The sequence below is a fragment of the Augochlora pura genome, chromosome 7 (assembly GCF_028453695.1).
Source record: "Augochlora pura isolate Apur16 chromosome 7, APUR_v2.2.1, whole genome shotgun sequence".
NCBI lineage: Eukaryota > Metazoa > Arthropoda > Insecta > Hymenoptera > Halictidae > Augochlora > Augochlora pura.
In genome coordinates this window covers 10,229,751-10,247,628 of record NC_135778.1, presented here as the reverse complement: position 1 = coordinate 10,247,628, position 17,878 = coordinate 10,229,751, and the positions used below count along the sequence as shown (strand labels likewise).

The window sequence follows — 17,878 nt, the reverse complement described above, 5'->3', positions numbered from 1 at the left end:
TAAATCTGATACCCAATGTATTATCACAAACCTAGAATTCGTATAGTATTTACATCTTATGAGCATTTCTGTCTCAGCTTTTGAAGGCCCTGTTACCATCTTATGCTAATATATTACCATCTTATCACTGAAGCTCCTTTACAAATGGAATTTCACGACGCGTGCTCCAGATAGCGCGCCAACTGAACGAATGCGCGAAAAGAGTGAGATCGCAAGTACGAATAAGTGAGACAGCCTAGGTTTGTGTGGATCTTGCACGTAGAACCGGCTTCTGTTTCTCTTGATCATTTCCTATTCTTTTTCTAAACCAACTGCGCGATGTGTATTAAAACAGTGATGATAAAAAGGTGCAAAATGTTGAGATAGAAATGACTCAATACGGTTAAGTATCGCAGTATTGTAATAAAACAGCTCATCTGTGGTAACAATTAGTCTATAGATACGCCACGCTGCCTCTATCAGAGCGGCATCTGGTGGTGAAAACGAAACTACCGTATAATCGGCATGATTGTTGACTAGTGCTGCCACTTGCTGCCACTCGTTGAAGCTGATTTTTCTGTCGAATTAGTGTATGGAGACTCCATTATCATAGACTGTTGGCGATATCGTCGCCATTTTGTACTGGTGTTTGGAACACGAAAATGTTGCGTGCCTCAATATTTCTCGTCAACTGAAAACCGAAGCGTTGCGTTCACCCTGTACCTGAGAAAATGACGCAGTTCCTGCCGCCGAACTTGTTGGCCCTATTCGCTCCACGGGATCCCATACCGTATTTACCACCCGTTAGCAAACTCCCGCACGAGAAGAAGAATGGAGGCTATATCGGCGTTGGATCATTCCTCAAATACTTCGAGGTAACGTGCGCATAATTTATCTTTTATTTCTAGCCTCTCAGAGGTGGCATTTCGATAGTGCCATGTGGCACTTTTGTATGACACGTTTCACAGTTTTTTCGAAAGTTTTCTAAAAATGACAGAAATTTCATTTAACCGCTATAGGATCCTAAAGATACACCACCACCGGTTCGTGTGGAGACCAGGGAAGAACGGCTTGAACGAAGGAGAAGAGAACGTGCAGAGCAGGTGGCATACAAACTTGAACAGGAAATTGCAGTATGGGATCCTGCTGGCATTCCAAATGTAACTGCGGATCCCTTCAAGACGCTTTTTGTAGCACGAATAGTAAGTATCAGTGAACATGAATGAGATTGAATGCTTTGCAGTTAAACAGGATATTGGAGACCATTAGTCTATCCTTAGTTACTTTTGTTATTCAGTCATAATAATGGAGTTATATAGTCTTAGTTAATTTAGTATAATATTTCTAAATATGAGCAAAGTATTCTTAGATCATAATGATCAAAAATTGGATCAATATCTTAAATGGTAGAGAAAAAAAAAATGTTACGAGATTCTTCAAAGGGATAAAGAAAGCATCGTTAACCTTAAAATATTGAAAAACATTGTTAGGTATTTTCTAGTGTAGTGTCATCACTGAAAATTTTATTAACAGACTTTTAGTAGATGAAGTGTTAATAGGGATAGAAGTTTGAGACACCCTGAATGTCAACAAACTACATTGCGATGAACAAGCGACTTCATAAATACATTTGATTTTCAGAACTATGATACATCAGAGTCTAAGTTAAGGAGGGAGTTTGAAGTGTATGGACCCGTTAAAAAAGTAAGTGAATAATATAGTGGAAGAGTTTGTTTAGTTATGATTATACAGGAACATGCTAATGGGACTTTCAAACTTGTTTACAGATAGTGGTAATTCACAATACAATAAATGGCAAGCCTAGAGGATATGCTTTCATTGAGTATGAGCACGAAAGAGATATGCACTGTAAGTAAAGCTCGAGAAACATAATCCCCTGTTGAGAACCTCAGTGAGTCCATAGTCTGGAATATCACCTTACTTAGCGTCACTTCCAGCTAGATATAGTGGGGCAGGGCTATAGTTAGGCTACCTATTTTCATTGGTACTAAACCAGACGGTACGGGGGGGCCCCGCCATACATCCATGCAGGATTACCATTCTGTAAATGCATATATGGTAAACGAATCAACTGAAAAACGAAATATTGGCTGTCTTGATTAATGCAGTTTTTATCTTGTTCTTGGTACAGCGTGGTGGCCGCTGCCGGCAACTAGTGCCGTTCACTATTCCATGCAAAATCCCTGAACCTGCCTGATATGATAGGTTTGTATGTGTGGTAAGATCCAACATACAACAAAGTTTGTTAGCGTCTATGCTTACCCTATTTATCTTGTCTGATTTTGTTAAAACTTGCGGTTCGAGTTTACGAACCTCTGCCGGGGTAGATAACGTTCGGATAGCAGAAATGGCCCGCGCTCTTAAAGCGTTGGGAATCGCCGGAAGTCTTTCTCTCCCCGGTTTTCGCAATAATTTGTTTGGGCTGAAATTTCTTTTTTAAGTTTCAACAACACGGTATTGCAAAAAAAAAGAAAATAAGAAAAAGTTAGCATTCTACATTGAAATTGATTGGTGGGCTTTTTTAGGAGAAAGGTTCAGGGACACGCTCTGCAAGCAGTTAGCATTTTGCTCCTGTAATTATCAAAGGTAGACTACCAGACATCGTAATATCAAGCTACACGTAGGAAATTCACTCGATCGTTCCTCGAGCAATAAAAAAATTAATCGCATAATTTCTGTCACCACAAGAAAAGACAACATTTAACATCTACATACATCATTCGGTAATACATTATACTCTGGTATATCTTGGTTGTAGCACCTGTATTTTATACTTTTTCATGCTTTTTTTAAAGAATTTTTTTCTTAACAATGGGAGAATAATGATTCTGTATTCCTAGGATAAACTTCTATTCGTCTCGAGTGCTGAGCAAATGTCGGGCACCGTTTGCGAGGAATGTAGAAAAGCAAAGCAAAGAATGTGTTCTCGTTAGGTCTAGTACCAACAAAATGCATGTTTGAAAAACTGATCGATTATTGTTTCTCGAGCATATGTTATTTCGTCGTTGTTTTCGTTTTTTACGATAGCTAGTTTCTCATCTTACTCGGTGGGTCATCCAATCATTCAAGTCCTCGAACATATCAATTTCGATATAGAATACTAATTTGGTCTGAGGACCAAATCCTTAGACGTGTGCACACAAACAAAATCTTATCCGCGGCTTTTTTGTCAAAAAATTCGTTGTGTAGTACGTTCAACAAAATGATACAGAGAAAGAACGCTACATATTCGTCAAAACGAAATTCCCCGTGTAAGATGAAACGGTAAAACAAGAGTAGAAAAAAAAAGAATAAAAGAAAACTGTTAGTCGAAGGAAATTCGTCTCACGAAGAAAGCTCCCCAAGTGTTGCGCTCACTTTTCGGTGAGCCTTCGTCGGATTATGGTCTTTTGCAAATTTAATACCTTCGGCACCCCATTTTGGGGCCAATGGCTAACAGTTTGCGAGACGTTAACGTACAAAATCGAATTGCTTGCATTTTTCATTCATTTTTCTGTTGTTTATGTTACATCTATCGTATTAAATGACTTAGGACCATTTCGACAGAATATTTTTCACAGTAATCTTACTTTAATATCTCATTAGACGCTCAGGAACAGTGGAAGCTATTTTATTGTTGAGCTTATTGGCTGGTTGCCTATGGTTGGCGGGAGTAGATACATGGGGCCCACATATACGCGACGTTAGGGGGGTAAACAAGTTTCGTACAGAGATCATTTTAGAAAAATTAAGCTGGTACTCGATGCGAAGGTCTTCAGAACTAAGTTATCCCGAACAAGGTGGTTCATTCACTTCTTCTGGCATTGTTATTCGGCAGGAAATGATCAAGTTTCCCTTAGACATAGTAAACCGTTAATCTCTTGTAAACTATTAGCTATCAGCCTCGAAAATGTCGTACTGGTATAGTGCTGCAATCGGTCGATGGACGTTGAGGAAGTCTGCGCAAGACACTCGGTCAGCTTGCCTCGGGAACGTTTGCGTTAACTATTAATTTAATGAACTAGAGTAAAGTACAAAGCAAAAGAAAGTAAACGATACATAGTATTATACATCATATACTTGCGCACACGGTTTGGTCGTAAGTAAAAGTATGAATGAAAAGCGCACCAGGTAAATGAAAAGTAAAACTTCTTCGGAGACATTGAACGAACATATGAAGACTGGGCACCTTCCCAATGAATAGCATACGCGCTGGCCTACTCTATGCTCGCGAGTCTCTCTTACGAGTTCATTTCACGAATTAAACGTACCTCTAAGATTTGTGTTAACAATTCCGTACGTAAGTAGCCGCGGTAGGTATTTTTGTATCTGCTATACTTTTTTTGAATCTTTATCAACACTTGTAGATTTAAGGTAACGAAAACAAGTTCCGTACATTTTATTGCTGACTCATGGGTCGCGTGTGTCATGGTAAATCTCTCCTCCCCTCGGTCGTGTTTCTCTCATCCAATCGTAGAAGACTTGGCGACGATATTATTCCATGCGTTCTTGTAAATTTTCCTGAAAGCTTTTACCTTGGTCAAGAAGCGGTTCCTGACCAATCGTGAGAATACCGCGCGTTATTACGGACGTGATCAGGAATAACATGTGCCGATACCTTATCAACGACCACCCTAACCATCTCTCCGCGAGAAATCTGTCGAATCTCATCCAAAAAAAAAACGAAGAAAAAACGCTATCGGCAACCGAATCACGCGTAGGTCTCGTCGATCGGATAACTCCTTCGATGTTCTTTCGTTTATTCGGATGCGGTCATTGAAATTGCACAGAAAAAAAAGACAAAGACGAAGAATGCGTTTCGCATAAATTGGCTCTCATTCGACGAGGCATCCTCCTTAGCCGCGACGTTCCCTCGAGAGTTACAGTTTTTAAGAAGAGCAGTTTCTTTTCAGTGAAAAAAAAACGAAGAAAAGAACATCTTTTCTGCCACCTAAAATTTGTTTCCCTGGGATGGTAGAAGTCCCATAGTGTATTTTAAATAGAGCATTCGACGGGCCGATCAATTGGTAATTCTGTATCGGTACTTTTAGCTGCTTATAAGCATGCGGATGGTAAGAAAATAGATGGTCGCAGAGTGTTGGTCGACGTCGAGCGGGCCAGGACCGTGAAGGGTTGGCTACCTCGTAGGCTGGGCGGTGGCCTTGGTGGCACAAGAAGAGGCGGTCCCGATGTCAACATTAAACACTCCGGCCGAGAAGATAACGAAAGAGAACGGGAACGGTATCGTTTAGAGCGGGAGAGGGAGACTTCTGGGCGCCTCGATAGAGACAGGCAAGTATTGTTAACTTTCTCTGGTCATTGCCAGGTAAAAAATTGCGAGACATCATGTGTCGTATCATAAAGACTTGGTTGTTGCGAAGATTACTTGGGGGATTGAAGAAGTGGTAATCAAAGTTCTTCGGTGAAGAAATAATATAGACATTAGAAAAGTTTGGGTGATTAAAAGGTCAGAAAAATTATGCAAGATTTTGGAAACGTAGTCTCGCCATTTTAGTGGTAACAATGTCACATTAAAGTTGGTGACTGATGGAAAGCTTTTTCTGTTTTTTTCACAGAGATCGCGATCGCTTGGACAGAGAACGTAGAAGGTCTCGCGATCGCAAGAGAAGGTCGAGGAGCAGGTCGCGCGATCGCAAACGTAGACGAAGTCGTGATCGGCTTCCCGATCCTGATATCGAAGAGATACAAAGGGACGAACGACCGCGGGACAGAAGAGACCGTGATCGTGATCGCGATCGTGACCGTGACCGCAAGAGGAGGCGTTCCAGGAGTAACGATCGTGACCGTGATAGGGATCGTAAGAGGGACAAACGTGATCGCGACCGCGAACGCAGAGACAGGAAAGATCGAGGCGATCGTCAAGACGAAGACACGAAAGAGATTCGAATTAAAGAAGAACCTTTGGACGGTATGTATCTCGTTGAAAATAACATTTTAAGCAGAGCAACCTTGTACATTTTTTTTTTTTAGAGAAACTCGACTTCATGTTTTTCGCAACATTTTTCTTAGCTACATCGTCTAGTTTTCCTAGTAATAAATTCCTAAGAATGATTTTTTTAAAAGATGATTACTTCTGTGGACTGGTGGTTTTACGGATGTGTCCTGAGACATTTGATTGCTATTTTTCAGATTATCCTGACTACAGTAACACTTTCCAATCGTCCGGATCCTATTTCACGGCTGTAAAATACGAGGACGACAACGAGCAGGAAGTGGAAGAGAAATACAGGATTCCGGAAGGTCGTCCCGATCCCCCTCCCTACAACAACTACGACTCTGTGCAAGATTATTGATCTCGACGAATATTTCATGTAACATTCTGTTTCGTTACCACGCACGATGAATTTACTGCTATTATTGATAACAAATATTGTATTTCCTACTGTTGCTAGTGTAATACTGAAATATATTCGACTGTGTACTCGTGTATCTGGTCGCTCGCGGTTCCCCGTTAAGTGACCAGATATTACGATGAGGTATTTGCAGGAAACCCGGTGGTTCGAAATCAGTAACCGATTTCTACAGTTATCTCCGCATTTCGGTTAACAACACCGAAAGGGAGGAAACGAACTTTTGTATATTTATGGACAGCACGGAGGCGCACTCCGCCTTGGAAAACTTGAAAAAATGAATTTAGACGCTTTGCATATATTGTTAGAGATCCATTCGTGCGGGCGAGCGACGATTGAATTTCCTCTTGTAGCAGTCACCGCGTGAAAACCTCGCAAAACACGAACGAGTTCTGACAGGAGCTCTCTTGGGCCAGCTTCGAGCAAGTTCGACAACTTGATCGTCGCCGCCTTCGTGATTCCAACCTTCTCTATGTGTACATAAACTCTATACAAAACGTATATTACACGAATTTGATTCTTTCATGACTGCTGCATGTATATTTATATATATACAAATAAAAATAAATCACATAATTCGTTTGTTAGCTTCCCTGGCTGTCTATTTCTCCGCCGCAGTGTTTCACTAGTCTGACTAAATATTAATTTTAGTTAATTTGATTATCATTCGGCGTGATCAAATTATTTAAAGTTTGTAAATAATTTTGAAATGAATTTGTGTCAATTGATAACCGTAGCCAATAAATTTCACAAAATTTTTAAATCTTCAGAATTATTAACGTAAAATGTTTATAGCACTTTAGCGAATGTTAATATTATTTTTACTCGAAGCTAGAAACATAGTCATCTTTTTCTTGTTTTTACTACTAGCTCTTGTCAAACGCTAACAATGTATAAGCGAGGTTCACAGCGGAATAATTGTTTGCAATACTCGTGTTAATGCACCTGCGGTCGTGTGCCGGACGTTGCGGTATCGAGCGGGAGTTATTTTTTGTTATCTTCTCCGTGAACGGTCGGCTTCAACGCGTATTAACTGGACCAAATCATTCCGGTCTCTTACCTGTGCTGTGGACGTGACGCGGCGTGCCGATACCGGAGGCATATAAATAGTGGAAACTTTCAAGAAAATCAATTCGTCAAGCTACTGTACTCTTTCACTGAATAAATTTGTCAGGCAACGGTCGATCGATCGTGTTCACAACTATTTTATAAATACATCCTGGTCGTTTAATAATCGTTACATAATGCAAAATAGGTTTAATCTACATGTGTGATGCATCTAACGCGTGATAAATCCTTCGTCGCTTAGATCGTCCTATGTTTACCAAACTATCTTCTGCAACGCCTTTCCTTTTTAGGTTCGAGTAGAATGCGTGTCACTTGCAAAAGTTTTAAAAAATTTACACAAAGATTTGACAAATGTACATGATTCACAGTCACAAATATACAAAATATAAATATGTATTTTATGTTAGGAAAAGTTTAAAGTTTCGATTATAAATTTATTATTCAAACAAACGTGTTTCTCGTGAAACTGGAATTGCGATTAAATTGTTCGATGTTGATCACGGATATAATAAATGAAAAGTTATTTAGAAACCGTCTGTCCTCTGCGGTTTCGGTCGAATAAATCGTTTACCATGACCACTGCGTTCATTTGGACTGGACACGGCGCGAAACAAACGGACGATTTACCGATTATTTAGTTTCAATCGCTTAGGTTAACGTTGCATAAACTGTACAACGACGAGAATTAACAGCAATTAACACTTTACGGCCCGCGTGCCACATCCTGATGCATGGAAAATCTAGAGCTTTGAATTTCAATTAATACGCGACCGTACAGAATTTGTTGGCGGATCAATTTGTTCCAATAATACTATACAATAATTCGATCATGCGGATGCCCCGTTTCAACATTTACTTAATTCTATATTAATGTATCAAAGTGTACAAAGTTCGATTAAAATCTACATTTGCTCTTATTTTAAAGATTTATTCTAAAGACAGTACCATTTATTACAGTACACTGATCAAACCTTACATTTACTCAAGTGTTTAAATATTGATGACAAGACAATAAATCGTACTTAACAGGTGAAAGACTAGAAATTTTCTAATTCGTCAAAGTATAAATATAATATATTAAACAAAAAGAATAGATTTTTCTAGCATGCTCGATTTTATAATTTAATGAAAATATTTCTCGAAAGCAGGATATCTTCGCAAAATTTTGTGTACAAATTAATTCTTCAGTTTAATGTGTTTCAAAGTGGAAGCCAAACACTAGTTTACCAAAGCAACAATCTAAGTAGAGCTAGAAGTTCATTCCAGAACTGCAAGATTAGTCGAAGAACGTAGATACATTCGACGAGAGATTCTTTGCTGAATATCCTCGGGACAAGGTCATCTGATTATTCGTCGTCGGAGGAAGGTGGGAAAGTCAAAGCAGTGCCGACAGGATTAATTAGCGTCCATGCTAGATCCGTTAATCGATCGACGAAAATCCGTCGGCGCAGCGGCCGTGACAGAGAGCTAATAAACGGGCGCAGCTGCAAATTGGAAACGAGACGAGCGTCTCGGCGCTATATTGGAATCGCGATTCGTCGAAATAAAGATTGATTAAAAGCGGTCGATGGCTGTGTTCGCCAAGCATCAGCCGCTCCTTATCCCATTCGAAACGATGTCGCAGCCCTTCGCCCAAACTGGCCCTGCCGCATTAAACGTTCGCCTCCCGCCCGGAAATTACAATCCACCGGCAATAACTCCGAATCGCTTCTGATTCTCCGCTATCCTCCGTCCCTCGAAAATCCTGCAAATTGCGAGCTCCTCATCGTCTCTCATCCCTGCGAACAATCCCCTCGACTTTTCGCGATGTTCCCCTCGAGTGCCGCCATTATCGAGGCTTGTTGTTACAATTCCTTGCGGCTCTTACGCAATTTTCTTTCAAATTATCTCGGATATTTTACAAAACTGTACCTCTTTTGTTCGGCATTTAGCTAGTTAAGGAAAATAAGTAAGTTGCATCTTCCAGTTACTTTTATTTTGAATGAGATATATTGTTGCTGTTTGATGGCTATATAAAAGCAATGATGGTCTAGATATAATGAAAATTTTGGTTCGATAATATTAGTCGATTGTATATTACAGTAATTTGAATGTAGAAAGTTTGTTGCCATTGAATTAGGAATTTCTTCTTTGTTTTCAAAAGTTCACACTTTATTTATCAATTCTTAAACATGTGTAGAATACAGTTCGGAACTCTCCAATTTTATTTCCAATATCATGACAAAGTAAAAGAATGATCCGTGAAGTAATTAAAGTTACACAAGTTACAAATGACTCGCTAGTTTCACCTTCGTTTAGAGCACATTGTGGCCGTCCTCGCCACGAGTACCCGTACTTTTGACAACTAATTCATCCAGCGAATTCTATTTACTGTGTTCTCCAAACAAGAGAATTCGTCACAATTTCGTGGATTAATGCTATCGTAACTGCATTCGAAAATGTGAACCCAGTGGGCCGGTGTTTATGATTTCCGCGACAGGCGAATCCATCGTTGACGCGTTCCATGAAGAAGATAACGAAGGACGGGCAAATCTCTCTGCAAAGAGGTCCTTTATCTCCGGCGAGTAATCCCGTTTAGAAAGATTAATCGGTCGGCGACTTTGTTCGCGGAAGCCCCGATACGGGGAATAATCCGTCGCGGGGGTCGGGCGGTACGGATCGCATCGGATCGAACCGACGGTGAACTTGCACGAAATGGAATTTCCGTAGCGCTCGAGTCACAGTAGTCGGATCGCAATACTGTATCGCGGAGTCACGGATGCCTCACGAGCATCGTGCACCTCGGGGCGATACTTTACTGGCCAGTTCTCAAAGGAAAAAAGTTCATGGAATTTAATGGGGAGTAGGAGGGGGGCTGGTGGGAGGGGGGGGGGGGGGGCAGAGGCGGAAGAGCAACGCCCGAGACGTCTGGCGAACACCGAACTTTCCTCGAAAGGTGATTGTATCGGACGAAATTCTGGTTCGTCAAATTCTGTTACTCGTCGTTCTTGTGGTTAATTTACTTTGCAGTACTTCGCGATTTAACAACACGGAAAAGTCTGCCATAGTTAGTTTGTGCAACGCTTGCACTTACGATATAGAGAGGAAAACGTTTGGTATTTTTTGTATCAGATGATAACGATAGTTTAAATTATGTTCTATAGCAATAAATGAATCATTTAAAAGTGTTCACAAAGATTTAATTCAATATTAAAGAATTGATGATTTAGAAAGAGAATTAATATTATTGCTTGAAAAAATTGGAGTACCTTTTTTGAAAGCTATTTGATAGGAATATGGAATAAAGAATCGTAGTACTTAATAGTTTTCTTTTAAAACAATCACAAATATTCCATTCTCAAGCGCCAATCAATAAACTTCCATTTCAAATGCTTTTGCAATCGCTGCAACTCTAAATTAAATTATTATTACTGCTTGAGAAAGTTGGAATACATTTTTCAAGAGCTACTTAATAACCTTATAACATAAGGAATCGCAGTACTCAATATGTCTCTTTTAAAAAAATTTCCGAATATTCCACATTTAAAGGTTAATATTATACTTTTTAGAGATGGGTACAAAAGTCATGATAAAAAAAAAATAAAGGGAACGGAGAATTGGATCCCGGTGCTCGAATATGCTTGCTGCAGATGTCGCGACATTATATGCACCCGCGACATCGTCCAAAAAAGCATGATCAAGAACGTGAGGTCCGTTTCGAATCTAATAGCCCGGGAAAGTTCACGTACGAAACGCTGGCTGGGGTGTTTCAGTTGGACGTATCGGCACGCCGTATCTTTGATCATTGTTTGCGCGAAGATTAATTATCCTCGTTTACGGATCGATCCGACGCGGAGCGGCGGTGCAAGTCAGCCCTGGCGGGTATTCCGGAATTCTCGCGCGGCCATAAAGACCGTGCAGCAAAGGGGCAAAAAGAGAATCGAAGAGGAACGCCGGCCACGGTAATAACTAGAGCCGCGGATTATCCGTTTACACGTGCAATTAGCAATTCCGTTTACGATAAGCAGACACTTGGAAATTCGTTTTTAAACTTCGCCGCCGCAAACGGTAAGCGGTTCTCGCGGCGATGATTTTCCCGTAGTTTTCGTTTCGGGATTGAAGCCGCGCGATTCGGAACGTTGCCGTGCTGTTCGCTGCTAGTGTTTTTTTTCCTGGATCAATGTTTTCGTGAATTGATTTACAAATACCGGAACAATAGAATACATTCCATAAGCATTAATAAAACAGAAAGCCCCTTACTTTTTTACCGTTTTATATATAATTCAGACGATCATCTCCCCTCTATTTTTCGTTCATTCGCAAATACCGCGTCGCTTATAATCCGCAATTTATACAATTTAGGTCGTTGTTTGCGTATAACATCGCGCTGAAAACCCATGAGCGATTTTATAGAACGAATTATCATTTTCGCCATTTTCGCAGGACGCAAGATAAAAAGCGTAAACGTTTGTACGCGATAAATTTAATTACGAGAGAAGGGTCGGGAACAGGACTCGAAAAAGTAGCAGGCACAGCGGGTAATTAAATGCAATTTTGTGATCGCATGGACTCGCGTTGTTCGCGGCGGCCACAGTGACAAAAATGCGATCGAAAATAAGATCGCGAAGCGGGTGACGAACACGCGAAACTGTAGCTCGTGAAATAACGTTAGAGACGAAAAAGGTAGGTTATTTAATAAACGGACAGAACCGGGAATGAATGTAATTAACGTGGTGGCAGTGAGCGCGAACAGCTGGGAAAGGAAGTCGGAGGGACCATTAGCAAAAGTCGCGTCCGAGACGGTGGAAAGTCTGTTGTATTGGAAACTGTTAAAACAATAAGGACTCATCTACAGGATGTCCTCGAAAAATACCAATCAACTTTCTCATTTATAAGACGATTACTTGTTGGTTAAGAGAATGTTAAAAATGCTGGAAAGTATTCGCTACTGAAATCACGACGAGGAGTTTTCTCGCTCGTCAGCGTACAGTCACTCTAAACGAATGAATTCTACGCTTGATATCAATTAGCATCGCGTTGTGTGAATTATATATTCTAATAGCATTAACTTGATCAGCGTTCAAAATGCAACATCGTTTGCGTAACTCCCCACAGCATCGATAAATTTCGGAATACTGTTCACATTCTGGCGTTACGTCGGCTTAAAATTATATCGGCTAATATTTAATATTAATTGTAATTAAACTGCATCACCGAGCCAAAGGAAAAATCAATAACACCCGCTCGTGAATTAGCTTGGCTACACAATTTATAGGGTAACGAGTGCTGCGAGCAGATTCGTGAGTCCTAGCCGTGAGAAACTGGTCTGACAATGAGTTAAGTCTTGGCCAGTACTGTTTTCCAACCGTGTTTCCAGCAGTAGTAAATTCCAAGTGAATTTTCCACGAGCTTCTGCCAATAATAGAGTCCGTTCCTGTAACGATCCTTTGCGAGGTCAATTTTTGAGATCTGCAAAATAAATTCATTCTCTTGGCAAAATTTCAAATAATACGATCGTCGTTCCTTTGCATACCAGACACTTACGGTTCCACAGGAAGCTTGCAAAATGAGAATTTCGTTTTCAATTTTGAATGTTACAGAATTCAACTGCGATTTGAAAAAACAAATAGTATTGCATTTAACTGGATTCTTTTAGGTTTTCGCTGAAAAATGAACTCGCTTCGTCGAACAGATTTTGATACAGACATTCGTTCGTATTGTGTTACCATATTAGGCTTATTCTACTGTAATGTACTTTGACAATTTTCAGGAATCGTCGGACCGGACCAAATGAAACCATGGGTCCGTCTCTAGTCAAAACAAAGCTTATATAAGTTTACTTTTATTAATTAAATAAGTCTATATTTTTATGTTAGCTTAAACATTTCATGTTAACACATAGATAGTACGTAATGATTAGGTTTAAGCTTAATGTAAAACTGTGTGTATGAGTACGTGATCCAGGCCAATCACAATTGTCAGGATTGGCCGAACTGTAAGCGATCTCTGAGATGGTCGCCGGTCAGGCGGCGCACTATTTATGTTTCCGAGATAAGGAGGTCTCTGTTTAGGTGATGAGATGGTTCATCGAGGGGAGGAGGCCCTTTTTCCGAAGAGAAAGGGCAGTCGAATGAAGATCTTTGAGAGAAAAGCAGCCCACCTAATTCTTTACCTTGTGTCATCTACAGTAGTTTGTAGTTTGTAGTTTGTAGTTTGTAGTTTGTAGTTTGTAGTTTGTAGTTTGTAGTTTGTAGTTTGTAGTTTGTAGTTTGTAGTTTGGCAGTAGTTTGGCAGTAGTTTGGCAGTAGTTTGGCAGTAGTTTGGCAGTAGTTTGGCAGTTGTTTGGCAGTTGTTTGGCAGTTGTTTGGTAGCTGTTTGGCAGTTGTTTGGCAGTTGTTTGGCAGTTGTTTGACTAGTATTGTTTGGACTAGAGGCGGACCCATGGTTTCATTTGGTCCGGTCCGACGATTCCTGAAAATGGAACTCTCGTCAGTTGAAATCCGTCAATGTCAGGTTATGTCATACATAACCATGTCAACATATCTATCTTTATCTAAAACTTTTTTTACTTCATATGGGCCTCGGAATTTTGGGATCAGCTTTTTATTTATACCGGGTGTAACGTCTCGATTTCTTATCATAACAAAATCACCGAGTTTATACATAGTTGCGTTTTTATGTGTACGATTATATATTTGTTCATTAATTTGCTGGCTTTTTTCTATAGCTTGTGTAGCTGCATTACGTTTTCCTACCAGGTCTCTTTCTTCGTTACTTCGTGCTTCTAGAATTACTCGTAATTTATCTTTTACTATTCCGAATTGATTCCTTCCAAAAAGCAGTTGACAGGGAGTTTCGTTTGTGGAACGGCAAACGGTATTATTTATAGCAAATTCTACAAACTCAAGTATTCGATCCCATTTTTCAGGACTTGTACTTCATTTTTCTAACATAGGACCAATAATGCGATTGTATCGCTCTACTTGACCATTAGCACGAGGCGTTGCGATAGCCACCCGAACATGTCCTATGCCTTCATCTTCCATAAATTCTTTAAATAACCCTGAAGTAAAGCATGTTCCTCGATCGCTTATTAGACGCTTGGGCTTACTATAATACCGGAAGTATTCTCTTAAGTGGCGAATGGTTTCTTCGGATTTGGTGGATTTACACGGATACAATCTGATATATTTAGTGAAACCGTCAACTATAGACAAAATATGTTTATATCCTCGACCGCACCGTTCTAAAGGGCCATAATGATCGATATGTACAGTCTGAAACGGTAGATTATCTTTTCCGAGACTATGTAAATGTGCTTCAGGTTTCCCACTAGGATTGGAAAAATCAATGCATTTTAAACAATTGCTTATATGCTGTTTAACTTTTTTTTTTATGTCTGGGAACCAATATATCCTAGAAATGTTTTCTACCACCTTATCAACGCCAAAATGACCTAAATCGTCATGAGAAGCTCGAATAATATTCGTTTCCATACTTTCTGGTACCAGGAATAATAATTTATCGTTACCCAATTTTTTATACACTAATCCGTCACGCAATTCATAATATTTATTCTCAGCAGATTCTAGCTTTTGCCTTAATTCTCGAATTTTCGGGTCTTGTGACTGCTTGAAGGAAAGAACCTGGAGGAATGTGAAATGTGGAGTGGAGGAAGTTGGAATGTAAGAATGTAGGAATATGGGAATGTAGGATTTAGGAATGTAGAAATGTAGGAATGTAGGAATGTAGGAATGTAGGAATGTAGGAATGTAGGAATGTAGGAATGTGGAATGTATCAGGCTCTACACCCATGGACCAGTCCGATTCATTTCAAACCTCCTTGATTCAGGCACCGTCAGCCACTACATCCACGGACCCATTGGCCGTTTGCACGATAGAAAACTTTCTCATAAAAGGAAGTCATAAAAAAGAATTTCTTTCCAGGACGAAGAGTCATTTCTATCCGTATTTGCTGAAGACGGAAAGCTTAGAAGCTAAATTAATAAAACAAAGCCGTAATGACGAACATATGTAGTTAGAGAATGGATAAAATATGAGATACTCCAAAACTATTTTTGTATGTATGCTGACTTAAATACTTTTCAAAAGTTAAAAAAAATATTTTTAAAACATTACAAACATATATGTAAAGTCATTTAAATAAAACATGTGATATAGAATTGGAAAAATAAAATGTGTTTTACGAAAAAAAACTTTGCCTCCAACGGGATTTTAACTCGAGCCCTGCAGCACCGAAATCGTACGCTCTAACCATTGCGCTAATCGATTGAGTTGTAGTTACTGGAAACATTTTGGCATACATTCCGCTCATTACAATTTTTTTGCTCGCTTAATTCGCATTTTCAGGGTTAAAAAATTGTTTGTTTCGATGCAATAACGTTTGAAATTACTTAATCCACACTCGCGGTAAACTAAAAAAGTAGCAGCTTCATTCTGACAGCAAAAAACATCGACACATTGGGTTTTCATTTTTTTTGACAATGTTGCAGGCGAGCAAAAAATCTGAGAAAAATTGAGTACACGAGCCGTGATAGTACCTTATCAGGGAATTAATGTAAAAGTTTTGCCGATTTTAGTTTTCGAGAAATCTTCAATTTTCCGATTTTTTGGGGGGTTTTCATTTTTGATAATCACAGCTTGCAACTGAAAAATCTGAAAAAATTCTATACCATCCGGCTTGATGTCCAAAATAAGCCATATTTTTTTCAAAATTTTAGGAAGCCGTTAAAGGTGGAAAAATGCCGGAAAACCGCGAAATGTAATTTACCCTGTAACTACCCTCACGGACAAGTTACAGGTTTAAAATTTTACACAGATGAGTTTTTATTGGTCAGCTATCGAACGGTGTATGATTAATTGAAAAACCTCTAAGGGCAGTTTTGTCTATCTTAATCGGCTATGCCCTTTGTTTCGATTTAATAGAAACGATCGACAGTCGTGTTTATTAAATTGTGTGTAAAATATCCGTCACGAGTCTGACTCGTTGTTACGAGTTGTTGCAACGGAAAAATAGAACTACGTTTTCGTTCAACGTGAATTAGAAGACAGCGAACGTCGATTGGGACCAGGCGCGTAACTCGGTACAATAGGGCACGGGGTTAAGTTCGGCCAAGATTTCGACGATTTTCGGCAGTGCGAGGCGGTGAACAGGTGAGGGCGAGAAACAACAAGGGAAGAGGGTGAGGGCGGTTGCGAGAGGGTGCAAGAACACGTACCGGTGGTCAGGTTTTCGGCGATGGTGGGGGATAGCGACCGAAGAGAGAAATAGAGATAGAGAAACGCGGTACGCTACGGAGAGAAAGAGAAAATAAGAGCGACAGAGAGAGCGAGAGAGCGAGAGAGAGGGAGATTGGGAGAGTGGAAGAGTGGGCGAGCAAGGGGGAGCATGGCGCAGGTGTGCGCCGGTAGCCCGGCCGCTGGCATGGTACTCCGCACGCCTTAGGTGCGCGTGTGCGCCGAAAGAACCGACAGTACGAACAGAGAGAGTTGTTAGAATGTGTGAGTGCGCCTGTGCGGTACACAGTGCCACGAAACCCTCCAGTTTGATCGCGAGCGAGGCGAGTGCGGCACTAGCACACTAGAGAGCCGAGAGGGGTTGGTATACTAGCTTCTGCTATCGTCAGGGGTAGGGGGTCAACGGGGGTTCACAGTTAGAGTTGCAGTTCGAGACACTTTGGCCCACGATACCAGCCAATCGGCAGTGGGGGTGGAACCGTAGAGTGTACCGGTTAGGTAGACAAAGTAACAGATAAGTCTAGAATTGTAGACAATAGGGATGAAAGGTAGATTGGTGGACTGGTGGTTTGCCGGGCAGCGAATGGACAAACAGACACGCAAGGTCTGGGCTAGATGATAGACAATAGAGACGAAATGGTAGATGGGTAGTTTGGTGGGTAAGGAATAGACAGTTGGGTTAATTAACATATGAGCTTAGATAGCGAAGTTGAGATAACGGTAGTTGCGCAGCTAGTAGGCAGGCTAATTGCGGTGGTCAAGGCAGGCAGCACTGGATCAGCCTCTAGTTAAGTAGATACGTAGTTACGTGGTCAGCCAGCGGATAGATAAGTCAGTTAGGGTCACGGAGGCAGGCAGGTTGCTCTGAGTTAGCTCCTAGTTAGGTAGCTACATAGCTAAACAGATGAGCAACGGAGGACGGATCAAGAGGCAGTACTGGGTCAGCCTCTAGTTAAGTGGTTATGCAGCTATATGGTTAGACAGTGGATAGGTTACTTTGCTCCATCGAATTAGATAGACAGATACGAATTGGTTTTAGTTAGGTAGACAGTGAATAAATGTTTCAATTTGGGTGGTCGAAACAAGTAGATAACAGTAAATTAGCATCTGCTACAGTAGAACATGTAGCTATATGATCAGACAGGGAATAAACAAGTCACTTAGGGCCATGGTATTAGATATGCAGGTTTAGATATGCTTTCGGTAAGATATCTAAGCAACTA

General features: G+C 40.4%; 1 protein-coding gene across 1 annotated transcript; it reads left to right on the top strand.

The window, feature by feature from the left end:
- The first annotated feature begins 269 nt into the window (after window positions 1-269).
- Window positions 270-7,533, top strand: Snrnp-u1-70k (small ribonucleoprotein particle U1 subunit 70K). Its single transcript, XM_078184983.1, is given in 9 exon segments — window positions 270-854; window positions 999-1,181; window positions 1,621-1,683; window positions 1,767-1,848; window positions 2,132-2,176; window positions 2,179-2,205; window positions 5,031-5,271; window positions 5,556-5,908; window positions 6,130-7,533. Coding segments are annotated over 9 exon segments (1,302 nt in total). The 5' UTR covers window positions 270-710; the 3' UTR covers window positions 6,294-7,533.
- The last annotated feature ends 10,345 nt before the right edge of the window (window positions 7,534-17,878 follow it).